The 21,371-nt window shown below is 37.9% G+C and overlaps 1 protein-coding gene across 5 annotated transcripts in view; it reads left to right on the top strand.

Moving 5' to 3' along the window:
* Window positions 1–21,371, top strand: part of tbc1d32 (TBC1 domain family, member 32) — a 92,271-nt gene that overhangs the window by 31,517 nt on the left and 39,383 nt on the right. For 4 of the 5 annotated variants that reach the window (XM_026194048.1, XM_026194051.1, XM_026194049.1 and 1 more), the window contains exons 24-28: window positions 5,787–5,909; window positions 9,287–9,395; window positions 12,471–12,570; window positions 12,658–12,783; window positions 20,791–20,874. In XM_026194048.1, coding sequence (XP_026049833.1) covers window positions 5,787–5,909; window positions 9,287–9,395; window positions 12,471–12,570; window positions 12,658–12,783; window positions 20,791–20,874 — 542 coding nt within the window. The remainder of the gene's footprint in view (window positions 1–5,786; window positions 5,910–9,286; window positions 9,396–12,470; window positions 12,571–12,657; window positions 12,784–20,790; window positions 20,875–21,371) is intronic. The other variant, XM_026194052.1, reaches the window with a different exon arrangement.

Genomic DNA, 21,371 nt, shown 5'->3' on the forward strand with positions numbered 1-21,371 from the left:
ATATTAGTATAGAATATTTTGTTATATAATTTATAATAAATGTACACCCTTCTATTCTATATTAAAGTATAGAGTAATAGAGATATACTGACCTCCTTAAAGAAACTCTCAGAATCAAATCTTAGGAGCTTATTGGAACTATTACAGCTTATATTCTTGTGCGCTAACAGTTTTAAATCAGCCTCCAGGAGTACAACACAACTTTCGGTTCTTAATAGACTTCTATCACATTCAGTGCAGGTCTGATCACTGGCACTGCTGTCAAGCAAGCCAAAAGAAAGAAAGAAAGAAAGAAAGAAACCACAATTTCCACCCCTCTTGATCTTCACAAGCTAATGAGAGCTAAAATCCCCCAGCCCTTTCCCTTGTTGCTAAAAGCCTCTTTGTTGTCATGGCAACTGGCTCTCATCCCTCTGTTTTTTTTCTCTCTCTGTCTGAATTGTTTGGATGCCTTTATTCCAGTCTCTCCTATTCAAGGCTCTAAACATGCTGCTGTGGAGCTTCACACATTTCAACTGATGTGATTATATTTTAGTATTAGTGTGAATGTGATCTTAAAACTTAAAAAAAAAATGCCAGCAGTGAAAGAAACGGTTATTGGTGTCTTGTAAACTTGCATCACTGACTGTATATATACTTTGGGGACACCACAAAGCTGTTGCTGTCTTTACTGTATCTTGAAAGACTACTAAATAAAGACTGATACATGGGAATCAGAAGTGCAGATTCTCCTAATCACCATCATTTTTAGAATTAACATTATATTTTATTCAGTTTTAGTTTTTAAATTTATTATTAGTAGTTTATTGATTTAGTTAAAAAATCTCATTGAGATTAAAAATCTCATTTCCAAGAGAGACCTGGCGTCATGGCAGCAAAAGTCTAAAATACATGTACCACATAAGTACATAACAATTAAACAAATACAATATCCCGTACAAACATGTTAAAAATATACAAAAAACAATCAATTAAGAGCGACATTAAAAACAATCACACTGACTAAAATAATTATTTTCTCATCAGTTGACCCTATAAACTAATAAGGAACCTGCTTACTGAGTTCACAGACTCAGTGAGCATGGGGCATTTTCCTGTGGACTGCTATATAAACGCAGTTGTTTTTGCAACTTCCAGTTAGTGCTAAAACTTGCTTTCTTTCTATTGGCCTGCAGAGGGCGACTCCTACTGACTAAAAACAGTGTCAATCACTAGTTTGTTTTTGTAGTTTCCTATTAAATCCAAGCTGATCTTGATTTTGTAAATTATAATTCCATCCAACATCACGTGTCTCTTAGGGTGGGCTACCTTGCATTGCTTGCGACATCTGGGTTGCTATCAAACAGGAACCCATGAAAAGAATCGCTAACTGAGATAAATGACCCAAAATTATCTGTTTGGAAGCTGCAATAAGAACTGGTTCATTCCTAAGGAAGGCTGGTTGAGTGCTTCCTGTTATCACCACCTTTAGCAGAAAGGAATGAAAGGAAACCTGTCTCACAATTAATAGCAACACACAATCAGATCGTTCATGAAATAATATCATCAACATGGCCCACAAGTGACACAGATTATACAAATGTCACGTTTTCCATTTCTTGCCATAACCTGCTGATGTGTTTTGAATATTCAGGTAATGTTAAACTCAAAATGCTCTCTAAACCAACATTATGAGCTCTATTACTATACATACTATCATATATTACTATGTACTTCCCCATTAAAATGATTAAAGTGAATTGGTGGATCACTATAGCTCAGTTTGCATTAGTTAAACATGCTGCTTTTTAGCCTTTAAGATTTTCTTTAATTAGCCTTCACAGAGTCAGGAGTTATACTGGATGGTCTCTTCAGCATGAATGAAAAATAAGAGTGGACAGGATGAGAAACTAATCTCAATTTATCAAACCTTTCATTTCACTTTTAAGGTTATGTACTCCCTTATACTTTAAGATTTTAGCCTTGTTAATGAAGTGATATTTTTCACTTGTGGTTCTTTTTAAAAAGACCACCACGTTAGCAACTCATGTGACTTCTCCATTGACCTCAAGGATACAAGGATGGAGTTCTATAGCCATATTATTTCATGTACAGTCTATGGATAAATCCAAAGGAAAACCTTTTAGAGTGTTCTTACCAGAGTTTAAGAACATAAAGGAATAAGACATTTAATTGTTTTTGTACAGTTGGCATAAAAAGAGTCCTAAGGTGGAAAATGCAGTAGAGATTGCTTTGTTTTGTTTTAATGATGGATTAGCAGCTTATGTCATGTTGTTACTGTGACTCATTTGCGGTGCTAAGGGCCAAATGAAGCTGCTAACTGATATTTGCAGGTGTTCAGTCTGTGGGGCTTTCAGAGTGCGGCTCTAATATATGCAGCTCATTAACATGTGTTTTGACTTGTGGAGAATGGGTTAGATACTAATTTTCTCCTAACTTTTCACTGTATGCGCGCAGAAGTGGAAAACTTTGTTTCTGGGACGAGCTAGTTGTTGGTCTACACCAGTCTCTAAGTCTTGCTGGCCACATCTCAGGAGATTTTCTTTGTTTGCTGATTCTTTTGATTGAAAATGTATGAATTCGTTTAACATTTCATTTGGCAGCAGCATATAAATATTGATGTCTTAGATTGTTTGATTTCTCCCTCTGACTTCAAATGACAGAAGTCTCCCAAATAGCACACCCATAAAGTTGACCATTTGCATCTTACCTAATGCATGACTAATCGATCCGTAGGACGCTCATCAGTCATGCTGTCAGGCAGATTACTCCTGGCTTGCTGTAATTGGTTTATACATAAGTCTTGTGATGCATGTAGGTGTGTGGGCACATCATCAAGTAAGCAATCATCTGTCACAAGTGGGTGTTTTTACCGCTCGCATGTCTTTCAACATTAAATGAAGTGTGCCGCAGACGTGGTCACCATCAATGACAATAAGACTGAGGCGTGAGGTGAGATGAATTGCAGCGTTTGAAGTGAACAGATGTCTCGCTTCAAAAAGGGGCATAACAAGTCTGAAATAATGTGGAATAATCACATTTTGAGTGTGGCCATTAGCTTACTCTCCTGATCTTTTTTCTTTTAATTGCAAATTGCAATTAACACCAAATTACTAGTGCTGTCCCACTGCTTCACTTTGTGCCACTAAATAGCCATTTATACATTTCTGTCCTAATTACATGGTTTGGGTTCCTGTGAAGTTAACTATGCTGCTTTAATTGTGGCACGTGCCATTTAAACTGTTCAGTAATGTCATAGCGACCTCCATATAGTGGTTTGCAGGTTCACCTGACAAGTGAAAGATTCCCGGTTTGATCCTGGGAGGAGGCAGCAGTCCCTTTGGGGTTGTGTCAGGAAAAATCATCCAAATCAAACATGCAGAGCTACCTGCTGTGGCAACCCCTAGGGAATAAGTAAGAAGCTGACCACATGTTACGATTAACTAACACAACATAAATGCACTGTCATTATAAATGGCTGGCAAGGGCTTTGTTATGCCTTGTGTTTCCTTAGTTTTAAAGTTTAGAATTGATGTAATTAACTTTTTCTTTTGTGCATCCTTAAGTTCACTCGCTTTACTCACTTTCCTTTAGAACTGCCTTAATTGTTCATGGCATAGATTCAGCAAGGTGATGGAAACATTCCTAAGGGTTTGGTCCATATTGACATGATAGCATCATGCAGTTTCTGCTCATCCATAATGCAAATGTAAACAGTTTAAACTTCTTCTATCTACATGCCTAAATGCAATGATTTGCTGCCTTGTCATTGGCTAATTATATGTGTACAGGCTCTACTTTAAGGTTATGGTTCCTGTGAAGTATCTACACTGCAGATGGTAGGGATGAAGTAACTAGATATATTTATTTTGCGGAAACACAAAATCTTCATGAGACGGTCTCCCTTAATGAATTTAAGATAAATTTGAATGACCTGGAGGCACTTTTAAGTTGATAGTCTCTGATGTTTCTCTATTTCACATGTTTTTCACTGTGTGGATATTCTTTGTATAACTGTTGTGTAACCACTGCTGATTGGCCTGCTGCCTAGCTTGGCCGGGACAAAAGAGACCGAAATGTCAAGAGTCATGTTTTCCTGATTAAATAAAGATTAAATAAGTAAAAAATACATTTTGTAGCATTAAATTTAGCTGCTGTCGAAGACAGTTTATAAATGATTTATTAGAAAATATTTAGCAACCGCTGAAAAAAACTACTATATAAATAGTGCCTTGGATTGCTTTCTGTGATAGTAAACTGATGTTATTCATCCAGAAGCATGCAGTTAAAAAGACTAATGCGACACCTGGTCTTCAACACACTTCGAAGTGGAATATCAAGTAGACAAACTGAAAGTAGGTTTTGTCCTCCATTTACTTGTTTCAAACTGAGACGAGGTCACAAGGCCCAGTAGACTCTCAGCCTCTTGCTGTGCTGTTGTCTGAAAGAGTGAGTAGAGCTGTCAGTCACACAGGAGTCCAAGAAACTGTCCAGCTGCTAAAAAGGTGGCGTTTCTCACAAGTTCTACAACACTCAAGAGACTCAAGACTCAATATGTCGAGTAATGTCCACAGATACCTGTCGTCTCTGAGCACATAAACACACAAATGCATTTTCAAAATTGAAATGACATTTTGTGAAAAGTGAGAGCCAGACAATTTTAAAAGTCCTTTTTAAATGTTTGAAAATAATTTTGACATTTCTGTAATTTAGTGTTTTTTAATGGCTTATTTTATAAACCTGGTTCACTAAAAGCTCTAGCACTGAAGAAGAAATTCTGCAGTGCAGACTGGGATTATTAGCTAATTAAAACAGTTTCATAAAAACACACTGACATCGCTTTTCTTTTCTTGCATATCCTAAATTGCTGCAGAAAACATCAAAATGAAGGTCGGAGACCTTGTTATTTTATATATGATTAAGATCTTAAAGGGCACCCACTATTGGCAGTGAAAACGGCATCCTCTCTGGCACTTCACCTCATTATACCGTGTTACGGTTTTTGGCATCCTCTGGCTTTCTGCCTGTTATACCTTGCTATCTTGTGAAGTCTCTTTGTAGTGTAGTCCTCTCAGTTGTGCCAGTATGCTTAAGCATTTCAGTTCACTACTCAGGTATAAAGCATGGAAAATCTCATTTTGAAAAAAACAATTAGCGGGAAATTTAATATGAGGGACCAATTTTGGCAGAATTACAGTAAACATTAACTAGATTGTTATGATTATTGGTGCGTATCCTTGATGTACATATGGGAAAACTCTAATATGCTCTTAAATCCAGTATAATGCAAAATCAGCTTTGGTACTGAAGGGATAAAGTGGTGAGGGAGTGAAATTTGGTATTGGTATTGTTTTTTTCTTATTTTCTCTACTGGTCATGAACCTTGGCCTCAAACACAGAGTTTTCATTGGCTTCTGCTTCTTTACTTTCTCAAAAAGCTCCTTTGAGCAGCCTGTATGAGTCTGGCTTCATTACCAGCAACTGAAAATCAACCATGAAACCTTTCCTAAGGGTTGCTACTTAACAAAGCTTACAATTGGCTACAGCAAGCTGATGGGGGAAAAATTATGTTGGGCAACCTAGTACTTGCAGACATAAAAGGCCGGGGGAATTAGACAACAAAAAGAATAAATGGGGTCTTTGCCTGCACGATTTTACCCTGCTGTATAGTGTGGTAGAAATTACAGCTCGTTTTTCTCTGTGCTGCTGTTCTGCTACAATATCTCAGACTGCCAGGCCTCTCTGTATTTTGATGTCTCTGTTTTTGTTTGTGTGTGTTGCTGCAGACTACTTAACGTGCTCTGCTGTAATCTGGACTCCTTTCTGCTGTTGGAGAGCCAATATAACATCTGCTCCATGTTGCTGCAGAGTCAAATGCGGAACGTCACTGACCCAGACTCCAGTGAGGGGTATGAACTCATAAACACATGCTTAAAAATTTATGGCAAGTTATTTAAGAGTTTAGTCCATTAATATTTGAATGATAACACAATTTTTGTAATTTTGCTTTTGTACATCAACATCAACAATCAAGAAAGCCAATCATTTTCGGAGGCTCAGTTTACTCCACATTTAACTGAGAAGCAGCTTCAACCATGAGAGGTCTGTCCATTGTTATTCCAAGAAAAATTAAGCAAAATAAAGGCTCTTTAGTCAGGTAGCTGTTGACTTGAATCAATCACTCAAGTCAGTATGAGGTCCCGTGATGTGTTGATTCACATCACTGATTCATCATTGGGCTAGAAATCCAAAATGAATCTAACAGAGACAGAGCGAGTAAGAACTTTAGAATTGGAAAAATATACATATTGTTAAAATTAAGGAATTTCACAATACAAATAGATAATGATCCAGAGCACACTGTAAAAAAAAAAACACCAAAAAAGAAGGCATAAAAATTGGATGCCCTTCAATGGTCAGTTTAGTCACCCCTTGTCAATCCAAGCATGCTTTTCAGTTATTAAATACAAAACTCAAAGCAGAAAGACCCACAAACCAGCAACCACTTAAGGTGGTGCTGAATTTGTGGGCAAAATTTGGGACAGTGTTAAAAAATGCCTAAAATTTCTAAACTGTCAACTCCAAACTAAGTCTGTACTTAAATCACATCTTGATTGTTTGACTTACAAGACACCGTGGTGGTGTAGAACATTATAAGGATTGTGTCATTGTCTCAATATTTATGGACCTAACTGTTTCATTTTTTTATTGTTCATAATTGTTGATAATTCTCTTCAGTCTTTTTAACAGGTGTTTGTTTAGCTTTTGTTAAACTGAAGTACTAGTTTGTATTTAAGTTAGTAATGATAGAATATATTAATAGTTAATTACTAATATTATTACTTATTGCAGTTCATATACTATGTTGTTGTTTATTTTTTTCTGCGCTTGAAATCTGAGTCAAAAGTATAAACAATTCAGTATTTAAAAAACTAAAACCAGCATTTGAGTTAGCTTCTAGTGAGTTAATGAGGCTAGCTCGCCTTTTAAAGTACGAAAACTTTCTCATTCAGAGGTGTAATATAATGTGATTTTTTTTCAGTTACCACCCACATCTCCTTGTTACATAGAATAGAATACAATAGAATAGAATAGCCTTTTATTGTCATTGTATATGTACAATGAAATTCTGGGCGCTCTACCCCAACTGTGCATGGAAAAGAAATATACATAGTAGGATGGCAAGAATAATAACAGACAAGATGAGTATATACAAACAAGAAGAATATATACAAATCAGGAAGAAGGCACACAAAAGGGAGGGACATCTTTCAGTGTTGGTGACACACATTTACTAGGTCCTGAGAAATAATGGTCCTGCTTTAGAGATCTAAAATGTCTACGTTGTGATGCTGGAAAGGTGGCTTTACATCTCATTTGACTCTTTGTGTTTACTTTTGTATGCATTCACTGGTTACATTCATGCGTTAAACACAACTTGGTAAGGTTTAGACTGTTTGTTTAGGTTAAGAAAGAAGTTGTGATTTAGGATTAGAGCATGCACCTAATCACTAATGGGCAGGGTACAGGTGAAAAAGGAAACTGTGTTCATAAATGACATCCCAGTGGACAAAGCAATGCTTACTGGCACCCCAGGACTTGGGAGACGTCACCTCTGGAATTAAAAAATTGCCCTAACCTAAATTCTTTCTTATGGCAAGCAGAGGGTGACTGCTGTGCCATTCAAAACCAAATAAATCTACAAGAAAATTGCATTGTTGCTTTAATATGACCTTAGCAGACATTTTCCCAATGAGCTTACATTCTCAGTCGCTACTTGAAAGCCATGTTTTATGAGCCCAGAATTGAGTGAAATAGATGATAAAACAGTCAGTCAGGGCTCCAAAACAGGACTTTACAAATCACTGAGTGGTGTCACAGTGGTTATAGTAGCCATCATTTATCTACAGTCTATGAGCTTACTGTAAAATTCAAACATACGATGTACAATAATTTCAGGAAAAGCATGTTTACTTGAAATCTGAAGAACTCCAACAACAAAAAGCGCTAATAGCGGAAGTTGTTTCATAATCTCTCTATGCCCACTCGGCTGTCACAGTCACTCTCATATTTGAAGGTTTTTTGTTTCTCTGTGAATCACTTCGATATGACAGAACACTTTTGAAATTAATCAGTGCTCAGGATGAGAAATTGTTTGTTTGCCTTGTGACAAATAAAATAAAATAAAGCAGAAAGAAAGGGAAAAGGCCCTTTCCGAGAGTTTATATTCAAGAGCCCTTTTCTGTTGTTCATTTCTGGCAGAGTCATTGCTGTTGGTTTGAATGGGAATGGCCCTGAAATGCCAGCTCGCATGGCATGTCTGAGTGCTAGCTCAATTTTTGAGAGTGATGAGTCGTTAATTCATCCTTCCATCTCCTGATCTCTTTTCCTCTCTTTTTCTCATTGTTATTATGAGCGTACTATTTCTTTTCTATCTCATTCTCATCCCTTTCCTTCTTCTCCATTCAGTGTCATCTAAACGTAACACATTTTTGGCATTTCATGACTGACTTTTTCTGTTGTAGCTCTTTTGCCCGTCTCTTTATTCATATTTTGCTTCTGACCTTTTCAGTATGAATAACACCAGGATTTATCAATCATTTTCTTTTACTACACTTCTTTTAGCCACGAGGGTGTATATATTTTTTTTTCTCGTGCTTAAAAATGTATGCAAATTCCCTTTTGTGCCAAGCAGGCACCCAAAAAGAGCACCATATAAGAGAACAGTCCTTTTTATTACTCATTTCAAGTCCAAATTGCTGCAGCTGTTAGAACTATCCAGCATGGCTGACACCCTTCGATCCTGAAGTGTCTTTATAATTGGAATATTCTCTGATCTAATCGGAATTTGTAACTTGAAAACCCTGCTATCTTTTCTAACTTGCCTCACAGCAGTGTACAGTTTAAGTTATTGAGAGGCTTCAAACTCTGTGTAAAGTACTTCACAGGACTTAAAAACACATAGAGTGACTTCCAGTGTGGTTCCATTTTCATTTGAAGGGCAATCTTGCCTTGGAATGTTATTGGCAGTAATTGCACATGCCATGTGGGCATAATTGGCCAAAAGTTCCTTTTATATTTATATATGTTTTCTCTTTAAGTCATAACTAGAAATACCTATGATATACAAACTACTGAAGATGCATGACATCAAGGCTGATTTCCATGCTCATTGCTGAGCTCTTCTTTAACCTTCCTTTAAAGAGGGTTTGCTAAACGTCCGGAAACTTAACTTGATTTAATAAATGTCAGTAAAATAACCTCCAGTCTTCTCTGTTCTTCTCAGGACTATCATCATAGACAGTCTGTCAGTGGAGAGGAACCATGTGCTGGTTCGTGTTAGTGTCGTTGGAGGACCATCTGAGAGGAGGCTCCCTCCTCGAGACTTGCAAGAGGTGAGCTTTCCTTTGAATTGCATGGAATTAGTCATACCTTTCTACATGCTGATTTGACTGTTGCTGCCACTTAAAATTGGTTTTTTGTTTTGTTTTGTACAAAACTGGCCCACTGGCCCTGGCTAACCCTTCTCACCAGTTTTTTGTAGTCAGCTTCTGATTGCAGAGTGAAGTCAACAGGAAAAAAAGTTACAGTGGATTCAGGGAAAGAGAGGACCTACTGGGCCAGTAACACTGCTGTTGTTTTTTTATTGTTTCATAGGATCATCTTGTCCTTTTTTTTGTTTCACAGCCAGTAAACAAGGACACCGCAGGACTCAAATACACAACCTGCAGCTAGGAGGTTACAGTTCAAAAAAGGCACACTTTAGTGGGCAACAAAGGTTTAGGTACACAGCAGATCAGACAGGGGAAAAACAGAGACAGGACCCAGGGAGAGCAGGCACAGTAACACTAAATGGCCCGGCAGCTTTGAGTATAAAAAACCATACGAATAATAACAAAGGGACAACATAAGCTGAGACTTGACTTGTTTTTATTTTTCCCTTCACCATTCCTCAAACTCAGTATTCCCTCTGGTCACAATCCGTGCAAAAACCCATCCCTCCACTTCTGTTCTGCACTTCTGCTACTCACAGTTTATTACAGATGAAGTGTCCTACTGATTACCATCAGAGCTTCAGTTGTTTGAAGCCTGCAGGTTTATTTGCTTATTTACTCAGCATATTTTGGGATAGAAATAAATTATTTAGGTGTTGTTTATGCAGAACTGAAAACAGGAACTAATTTATGCTGAGGTCAAGGAGAGGATATGAAATATAATTTGGAAGAGGGGGAAGGTGTAAATTGTTTCCGTCGTGTTTCACAGGTCTCTCTTATGCCCTTCCCCTGTTACTTGTAGAGAATATAAGAAATAGAAAGCTGTTAAATAAGTTCTTAATTTGTGTGAAGTCTTCAAAACGAATAAAACAAGTTTTTTAGAGGCATGAAATTAAGTGATTCACTGTAAGTGGTACAAGTCTACTCCAAATGTTTAGAGCTGAGCCGTATATATTTTGTGTTCTGCTTCTTTAATGTAACAGCAGAGCTAGACGTGTTATGTTGGGATCAGGCCTAAAAACATACTGGCAGCAAAGTTACTTTATAAAATGAGCAGAGAGGTTTACAGTCAGACATCAGTATAAAAGCAAAACACTGAGCACAAAAGCCTCTCTGCAACTTTACTCAGCTGTGCACACATGCAGAGATCTGCAACATCAAACATCAACTATTTTCTTTTGTATCTAGTATCGTATTACATAGCATAACGTTACATTCATTAAAATGCAATGTAATTTAGGATTTTAAAGAAACTGTTTAATGCTGTGAGTCAAATTCCCCAAAAATCCCAAAAAAGCAATAACGAACAAACGAAAAATACAGTTGTATTGTGACAGCCCTCTGCCCTGCCTGCTGTGTGTGTCCATCTGTATTGTTTTGCTTGTTCCTTTAGTTTGAGTTAATTAGCACAACTGGGAGCACCCGGTCAGTCTCCTTGGGGCATTTAAAAGCTGGCTTTTGCTCTCTGTCCATCCACCCAGCACCGTGCTATCTTTTTGGTTGGCTTTAGTCTGATTATTTTAGGTTATACACTCACAACACCACACACCTACCATCCAAACACTCATCCATCTGTTGACACACTGATAAAGCTGACTAGACACCTTATAAAGTTAACTGTGATTGTTTATTTTTGGTTGATAAATTGTGCAGTTTTTAATGTGCCTCTCTCATTACTTATCATGGCTCATGAGCCGAACCATGACAGACACTCTGAGGAACCCTGTCTTATACTTTTTAAGAAAGTGACTAGAGGTGCACTCAAATTGAATGTCCATGAATTTAATTAAACCCAGCTTGGTAGTTTTTGTGTAACCTTGCTGGCCAGCAAACAGGATTGAAAACTTACCTCTCCATCAGCTTCCTAATAATGTAAGGACACAGAAATTTAAAGGCTCGCTTTGTTACCTACAGTAACAGCAAGGTCATGTGGGGTTTGTCTCTATGCCTTCAAGTGCTCCTGTTTCCTGTCATATCCCCCCCCCCAAAACAAACAAACAAACAAACAAACAAACAAACAAACAAACAAACAAACAAACAAACAAACAAACAAACAAACAAACAAACAAAAAATGTCATTTAGCACTTCAGGTTTGGCTGTAGCGGCAACTGTGATCCTGAATAGTTGTCTGTCTCTGTAATTGACTAGCCTGCCAATAGTGTAACAATATCATGCTGCTCACATATTCATTACAAGTTCTCAAGCTGCATACAGATTGTGTGCCATTCCAAATTTTTCCAACATCGTCAGACAAGCACATCATTGAGTGGTAGACTCAAATACCAACAGGGATTATCATGAGTGTAGGGCACAGACAATTGGATAAAGAGGCCTGCTTTCTAAACTTCATTAACATTTAGAGCATATTATTTTGGCAAGTCACATGCTGAGTTATGACCCAAAAGTTATGGTTCTTCAGAAATAAGTAATGAGAAAAATAATGAATGCGGCACTAAATGGCAGTGGGTTATACAAATAAAGAAATAAATGAAGGAGGAAAAGAGGGGGGAAAAAACAAAGAGGGGGGGAAATAAGTGATGGCACATAAATATAAACAACCATTTTATGAAATGCTACCAGCTCAGAGCAAAACAATTGCTCAGTAATGAATTCATCAACACTGTTTAACTGCACTACGCTATTCATAATTTTCCGTGTTTCAGAAATACTGTCACCATACATTATCATCAGAAAGATAAAGTATATTCCATTGAATTACAAACAAATGCTAGCAGCCCTGCATAATAATGTGTCAAAAATTCAGAAAAACAGCCATAAAATAGTCAGAGTAAGACAAAGAGAATAAATGGAAATAACGTGACTCATGCAAGTCTGAAAAGGACTTGCAGTGCTAATCACCACATCTTAATATGTTTTTGTTATCATGACATTGTAACCGTGTGGATTTAAGCGTAACGTATTAAACATTGTAATAAGTGGGCATCAGGGTTTTTTTTTTAATCTGCTTGCTCTAGGGAGAAGGAGAACATCCTTACCCCTGGCCCTGGTTTTCATGCTATCCCGTACCTCGCTGCTACACTTTGGATCCACCAGACATCCTACATACCTCACCGGGTAGGAGGAACATTGATGAACTCACTAATAATATCTTAGTGTTATTGTGATTTTTTTTTTCACCTCTAGTCCTTTGTCTGTCTTCAGACTCCGAGATCAGTGCGTTTCTGTCTTCATGGAAAGATCCAAAGAATGACGGAAGCTGGGTGGAAGCCTGCCGAACGTTGTACTGTAAAGTCATGGCGTCAAAACCCAACGTGTTAACTGGAAAGGGTAAGCTGCTGGCTCTCTGGGTTTCTGTTTCTCCCACATCTAGTTAAACGCATCACATTTCTAATACACTACATTGCCCCCTGTGTTGATTGTAGAAGAGATGCTCTTGCAGCAGTTGAAAAAAGTGCAAATTATCTTTTTACGCTAAAAATGTTTCTCTTAAAGTGTGAGAGAATTTTTTATTTTTAAAAAGTATAGAAAAGCTAACTGAAGGGTCATGAAGAGTACTTCACAAACTGTGCTGGGTATGACTGAGCATTACTTCTTGAGGATTGGTGATAATGTATTTCACGCTATTTCATTCAAACAACAGTACCAGAAAGGAGACTAACTTGTGGATTTTAGAAAGAAATGGCTAGTGGTAAGAGTCACACCAATTAGAACATGTAACAGCTACCGATTTCAGAAATACCTGTGAAGAAGCTCGTCGAATTAATGTCTTTTTTGAACTATTTTGTACCTACAGCTTAATTCACCTTCAGTGTATCTGCACCATTTGCTTTAGCTATTTTTCTTTGCCTCCAGGAATGTGGAGAATGATGACAGATCTCAGTATAATTTCTGTGTAAATTTGGCTGCCACATCAGATTTGCAATTTAAAGAATCTTTTTAAAACAAATGACTGTTGTTGTTTCTTAGTTTCTCCTTAAGGAATATTATTTGACCAAAAAGATGAAAAATGCAGGGTTTAAATTAAAGGAGTCAAACAGTAAGACAAAGGCATATATTAACACTGTGCACCCCATGGAGGATTTCTCTTTTTGTTTGAGAGCACCAGAGTACACAAGGAAGAAAAGAGTGTGAAATGCTGGTGGAGTGGATGGTTTGATTGTGAGTGTTTTGTGGATCAGGGATGAGGGGACACATTTAAATTGTAGATGGGAATACCAATGAGCTTACTGGCTGAAAAAGTTAACTTTAAGTTTGTTCTCAGTGGTTCAACTGTAAGGATGTAAAAAATAGACAAAAGCAGAAAAAAACTGCTCAGCAATGCTTCGGTACCGAAGAAGAAGGTTGGAGAAGCAGGTAACTGTGTGTCTCTGTTAGCAGACAATGCTTCTAAGTGTCACTGGTATGTCTACGATTTCAGTATTTGAGATGTTAAGATGGAGAAAGTAAGACACAGAATACTAGGGGAGAAAGACTTTCTCCCCTTTCTCTGCTGTTACTGACGAGTGCAAGAATGCGCGTGTTTTCCCCGTGTTTTAAGCCAAGAGTAGTTGTAATTTATCGTTTGTAGTGAGAAATGGAGTACATAGCCCTGTGGGAGTGAGAATAATGGTGGGTGACAGTGAATTGTCAACTTTAACTGCTTGTGCTCTGCTGGAGAGGAAGTTATGGACCCAGCGGTGCTGCAGTTAGTTGATTACTTAATGGCATGGATTGATGGTAGGAGTAAAGTTTATGTATGCATCTTGAAAGGTGAGCACTTACATCTTCTAATCACATTCAAATAAGCTCTATTGGCTTTCACATAAGCCATGTTGTCACAAATATTTATGTTTCGTTAATGCCAAGGATAGTTTGGGCAAGAACATTTTAAGCCTCCTGAAAGGCTTCATAGATAAATCGAATTCAACTAAGACTAAAGAAGTGACTAGATTTGGTGTTTGCTGTTTTATAGTAACATATTTGCTTGACTGACAGAGTGATTAAGTGACTGTAAATAACACAAGTAATTAGTAACACCACCAAGAGACCACCATCCTGATCTAAGGAATTATTTAAATAAAATAAAAGTGTTATTCTCTTTCCACTGTTCTGCATCTGTGTGATGCAGTTATTCTGAATTCAGTAGCTATATAAATGGGAGAGCTAAAACTAATTTCACTGGTCACTGGGACATGACTAAAGCTCCATGTATAGAATCAAGAGTCAAATCTAATAACAAAAATACTTCAAAGGTTTGGTGACTTTGCCCAAAATAAGGTTTAAAGGGACTTTTTCCCTGTAGATTGTGCTTGTACATGTTTATAGCTTCATTATCAGAGTATTTTTGGAGCAGGGACAGGACAGCATCTTTAGTGTTTAAGAATTCTTCTATAGTCGTTTTTTTTTAAGGATTCTTTGACTCTATATAATAAAAAACACCTTTATTTAACTATCTCCCTCGGATTGATATTAGAGGTCTTGTCACATGATGTCTTTAGAAGGAAAAGAGTTAAATGTACATCCACTAGCAAGGAGCTCAACCCCCAATGCAAATGAAAAATGTTGATTGATAATGAAGCACTGAGCTAAGCCAGAGGTGGCAGTTTGGAGAAACTGCTGTAAGGATTGGCGGTGAGCTTCGCATATCCCTTGATATCGTAGCGAGAGGATGAAAAATTAAGAAACAAAGGCAAGGGATGATGGTAAATCGAAGCAAAAGCAAACAAGTATGAACAAACAGTTTAACTGTGTTAATTTACTTTAAAATCATTTTTATCCTTTGTTTTTTCTTACTGGTGTGTAAGACTTTTTTACAGGACTCTTCAGCAATCTGACACTGTTAATCAGATTTCACTTGATTAGCTGATCATCAACAAGTCTAAACACCTCACTAAAAGCAGAAATTTGGGCAGTTTACTGGTCTGAAGCATTTAGTTAGCATGTTTATGTTCCAGCAAATTCACCCCAAGGTCAGACCCACTCTAGAAATGTGGTCTGAACAATGCTCAGAAAATCTCCAAAAGTTGATTCTGTTCATCTGGACGTAGCGTTTTCAGTGGGAGAAACGTTTCGTCACTCATCCAAGTGACTTCTTCAGTCTCAGCTGACTGCAGGTTTCCCCAACCTTATAAACAGTACATTTGCATAATGACTGAAACCAGCCCACTGAACGAACAAAGGCCTGGGAGGTCAGTTCCTTCATTATAATTATGCAAATTCTCATGACCATTGATCAACAACCACTGATCAATGGCCATGAGTACCATTCACAGAGAGTTGGGGAATGGCTGCAATCACAGCATTGTAAGATGGTGAAAGATGTACCTTTAGGCCCCCTCCTCGATTCAGAGATGGTCTTTCCCTTTTCACGTAAATGGCCTCCTTGACTCCGCGTTCAAACCAGTGTTCCTCCCTGTCCAGGATGTGTACATCCTCATCATTGAAAGAGTGTCCACTGGCCTGTAGGTGTAAATAGACCGCAGAGTCCTGGCGAGACGAGGTAGCTCTTCTGTGTTGTGCCGTCCGCTTCGCCAGAGGTTGTTTGGTTTCCCCGATGTATAAATCCTGGCAATCCTCCTGGCACTTAACAGCGTGCACTATGTTACTCTGTTTGTGTTGGGGGACCCAATCCTTGGGGTGGACCAATCTTTTGGCGCAGTGTGTTTTGGGGTTTAAAAGCCACAGAGACCTGGTGTTTAGAAAAAATGCGTCTCAACTGTTCCGATACTCCTGACCAGAGATGGGGAGTAACGCATTACTTGTAACGCGTTACTGTAATCTGATTACTTTTTTCAAGTAACGAGTAAAGTAAGGGATTACTATTGCAAAATTGGTAATTAGATTACCGTTACTTTCCCGTAGGAATTCTGCGTTACTGCGTTACTAAAACCGTGATTTTTTTGCGAGAATGTCTCATGACAGTGACAGTGATCATATATCGAGTGCGGAGAGAGTATGAGCATGCAGCGTTTAAAGCGTGAAAGTACTGACCTTACTTTGAGTTTGATTCCATAAAAAGTGACAAAAACATTAGCGTCCGTTGTGCGTGGGAAGAAAACTTTTTACAGCGAAAAAAACCCCTAAACTTCCAAGCAAGCACTGAGTGCGCCATGACGTAATGGGAAATTCTGAGTCTTTGACTTTATTTATTTTCTGCTGTGTTTTACTTGCATCTATTTGAAAGAGTGAGTGTAAACACAAAAAATATTTTATTTTATGTGCTGGAATGTGTAGAAAATAGGTTTAAATGTTAAACTAATTTATTCAAGTCAGAGAATGTTGCATATAATTAAATTTTTGCTTGATGCATAAAGTTAAAAGATTAAAACTGATAAAGCAAGTTAAGTTAAAAAAAAGAGACTTTTCCATTTGATTACATTTTGTATGATGGATTATGTAGAAAAAGTAGAATTGGGCTGAAAGATCTATCGCTTTATCACCTCTTCAGGTTGTAAATCGTGTTTTTAAAAAGTAACTAAGTAACTATTACTTTTGAAAATAAGTAATCAGTAAAGTAACGGGATTACTTTTTTGGGGAAGTAATCAGTAATTAGTTACTGATTACTTTTTTCAAGTAACTTGACCAACACTGCTCCTGACACGTACGAGATCACTACAGGGATCACTACAAAATGCTCAGAAAAAAGAAAAAAGAGTGAGAGGGACATCTAAGAACCTACAGGCCTCATTTACTGTAGCAGGATCATGAATATTAAAGTTCGTGACAGTACAACTGGAAAAAGAACAAGTATGGCTTATTTAGAACGGTTGCCTCTTCCCTCTAAAAAGACCTTGACAGTACGACTTAGTGTTGCGAGTTATATTTGAGCAAACCACAAGGCTTCTGTAACAATGTCCTTTGGACAGTTAACACCAGAGTAGAGATGTTTTGTTGCATATCAGCACAAACTTATCATACCACCTGGTGGTGGAGGGGCAATGATTTAGGCTTATTTTGCTGCCACACGACTTGGGAAACTTGCAGTCATTGAAACGACCATAAACTCAGTGTATCAGAGTATTCTGGAGTCAAATCTTAGGCGCTTTCTTCAACAGCTGAAACTGAGTCATGCAATTGGATAATCATCCCAAGCACAGCAGCAAATCTACAACAGAGTGGCCAAAAAAGAAAAGAAGCAAGGTGTTGCACAGGCCAAGTCAAAGTCCAGATCTTAACCTTATGGAAATGCTGTGGATTGATCTCTGCACATTAAAGAATGCCTGTAAACCTCAATGAAGTGGAGCAAAGCTGTAAGAAACACTGGCTCAAAGTTCCTGCACAATAATGTCCATGTGACTGATAAAGTCACACAGAAAACAATTATTTCATGTTATTGCTGCTAAAGGTGTTTTTACAAGCTGGTGAATCATGGGGTGGACTTAGTTTTTCACAGGACTGCAGTCCTATGAAAATATGACTACATAAACATTGATGATCCAGATTCAGGAGGGAGACCACCTCTGTGTGTTGGATGCACAAGGTCAAATAAATAATCTTTCTTATTGACTTGATGGGTGTAATATATGCTAAATATATTAATAGTGAAAAGAACAAAAAATCCAGATGACACAATCTGAAGGTTTTCAGGTTGTTGTTTTTTTTTTTTAATTTAGCCTCCTTTTCTCCTGATTGCTTTTATTGAAATTCAGGTGCACTTCACACTTTTCCTCACCAAGATTACATAAACCTGATGTCCATGAACCTTTTAAGACTCATCATCAATGTCGTTGACAGCCACTGTGAAATTGCACCTATGCCTACTTTTCCTATGTAGGAGCAAATAGCTGTGATTCAACGAAGACAAAAATATATTCAAATGAAGGAGGGCTGACAATCTTGTCATTAATGCATGTACTGCACAGTGATTGCCTCCTTTCATCAGTACACTGTTGAAGCCTGTAAAAGCAACTACTCCACAGCTCATTTGAGGCTTTTCACTGGAAGACCACGATCAAGATTTATTATCATTTAGGCTTGTCTTTGCTGTCGAAGTGCTATTTCATGTGTCACATCATTAACCACGTACAACCTGGTATTTCACTTCTCGAGAAACATTCAGTGAAGGAAATGTTTTATCTTTTATGAACTGACTACTAAAGGAAACTGATTTCCTGGGAAGTTTATTCAACAATTACTTGCGTCTATTTCTGAATATGAAGACACTGTGATTATCACTTGTCTTTGACAAGCTTCTATTCAGCTGGATGATGATATTGATTATGCTATCTCTTGGTTGAAACACTTACAATTAGAACTGTTTCACGTTCAATACCTTACTATCTTGTCAGCTTATCAATTCCCTAATTGGTTTTCCTCAGCAGCATATCAATGAAATGCATTCACTCGTGCTCAGAGTTACTGAGCTGTGGAGTGAATAGGTTTGATCAGCCCTTTTAGTCTTCTCTGAATTGGCAGCTTGTGAAATGATTGGAAGGCTGTGCCACTGTGTTTACAAAACACCTTACACTTAGTTCACATATTTAGTAGTATAACAAAAACATGCTTCAAAAAAGGTAAAAAAAAAAAGTATTTTATACCAGGACACAAACAGGAAAAGAATGGACAGTAGGTGGAAAAATGTTAATCAAAGGTAGCTAGTGTGAAATATGAGCCATCCAATCAAACAAACTTCACACAGCAGCAGACAACAGCCCAAGGGACTAGAATCCATCCAGGAATTTCAAGGAAGCTATAATACCTACTTTCCCAAATCCATTGAATCCAGAAACAAAAATAGTGGCAGCTGCTAGTGCTACCCCTCAGCTGCTATTAGATACATGTATACATGTCGACTTGTTTTCAAGTCATCTTATTCACAGAATTTTTTTAGAACACTTGACCTCTGACCTTGAGGTTTTGAGATTTCAACTCCTCCTTTTAAGTAATTGAACCTATGGTATCAATATGGAAAATCCTACATCGCCTCATTGTCGAGTTATCACATTCATTAGATTTTCAGAAAACTTGAACTCTGACCTTGTGGTCAAAGAGACTGGAGTTTGAACTCGTCCAAGACTTTAAGTAGATGTACCCATGGTATGAATGTAAAAATTCTAGGTGACTGTGTTCTCAAGTTATCACATTCACAAGATTTTCAGAAAACTTGACCTCTGACCTTGACCTTGAGGTTGAGATCACTGAGATTTGAATTTTATCATTATTGTTAACATAAAAAGTTTGTGAACGTTCTCATATTCATAAACTTGCTTGTCCACACCGCCCACCTGCCCAACTGCCTTTTATGGCTGAGGTGTAAAAACTCTATTTGATTCGAATTCGGTCAACATCCTCTACAAGGTTATGGTCCTGTGCACCTCTGGATGACTTCCAATGCTTTAGCCCAATCTTTGACTGCTTGCATTTCTGCACATGCACGTTCACCTCGGATGGCAAACCTACGCAGAGCATCAGCTTTCAAACTGACTTGACTTCATGGCAAGGGTCATGACTGGTGGTGAGTTTTGGATCGAACAGGAGTTTACAATGTCAAAGTTGGCACATCAGATCAGCAATGTGGTGCATACTAATCTTTGACTTTCACAAGGTTGTGCACCATGCATTTGTCCCTCTGGGTCAGCCTGTAAATGCAGACTTCTACTGTAATATCCTGAGGCATCTGAGGCTGAGCATTTGGCAGAAAACGCCTGAACTGTGATGTGTGCTGTGGTGTGCCAGCACAAAGAGCATTGAAAAGACAGGAGTTCTTTGGCCACAAAACAGACTAAAACAAACCAGTCTATTCATTTGGCCTACTATGAGTTAAAACAATAGGTTAAACGCTTTGGCCTGTAGAAGGTTGGTTTTGTATCGTCTTTATTTACTGTTTCTTCCTACCTCACCACGCTCTTCCTCTCTTATTTCCACAATTAGATCTTCAGTGACTGTGGGTGGTTCTTTGCGCAGACGTGTTAAGTGACACTAAAAGCCATGCTGACACAGTTTACTGAGTGACAGTCGGGGCCAGTGAATCCACAGTTGATACAAGATGTACATTTTTTGTGTTGTATTACAGTGCATGTAATTTTTTCGCTGAGCTATAATTTACTTTGTCAGAGACATCCTTATCCTAGAAGTGAAGCAGGTTTGTTTTTAAACTTCTATTATATATTATCTTTTATTAGTATTTATAATGCTAATGACTTTATGCCAGCTGAGCACACTGTACGTCTTACATGGAAAGTATCTGTCCAATCCACTTACAGCTGCTTAATAGCGTAGAAAACAGGATGGAACCAACAATCTAAAAATAGTTGAAAGCTGACATTTGACTGTTTAAATTGGATTTCCTTTGAACGCAATAGTTAATGCAGACCTGCTATCTTATGATTTTTTATGTGCCTGATCTTTCTCCTCAGTGCTGGCTGACCTTCTGGAGAAAGTTGTAGCCCATCTATCCAATTCTGCTTCAGAGTGCTTCTTCTCTCCAGCTCCGTACAAAGGTCAGTAAGAAGAGCAATACCCCCCCCCCCCATTCTTACAGTTTAGTCAAGGAAAATAACTAAAGGGCACTTTGTGGATCAGTGAAGACAGACATACCGAACCTCTGTGCTCTGCTCTGTTTACTTTGTTTCTGGGTTATGAAAATTATGTAAAGGTAAATGTTGGTTACACTCCAAAGCATATACAGTACACACTGTGTATAAATGTTTTAACACCTAATTAACACCTTTAGTGCAGTGTATTTCATGTAAGTTTGAACTTGACACTTTGTTTTCTGTTGTGGGTTGTTATTGCCTTCTACTCCAGTCGCTTCTGAAAGGGCCTGTTGGCTCAGTCAGCTGAACTGAAGCCTGCTTGTGCTTCAATGTGGAGATCTGGTTTGTTAATAGTCTTGGTGAACTGAACCCTGGCGATTAAACTAGCCCTGAGGATAGGAACCAAAGCTGGTGATAACAACTGTGTATAGACGGTATAAAAGCACCATCTTGGTCTTTTG

Source organism: Astatotilapia calliptera, chromosome 15 (assembly GCF_900246225.1).
Source record: "Astatotilapia calliptera chromosome 15, fAstCal1.2, whole genome shotgun sequence".
Lineage (NCBI taxonomy): Eukaryota > Metazoa > Chordata > Actinopteri > Cichliformes > Cichlidae > Astatotilapia > Astatotilapia calliptera.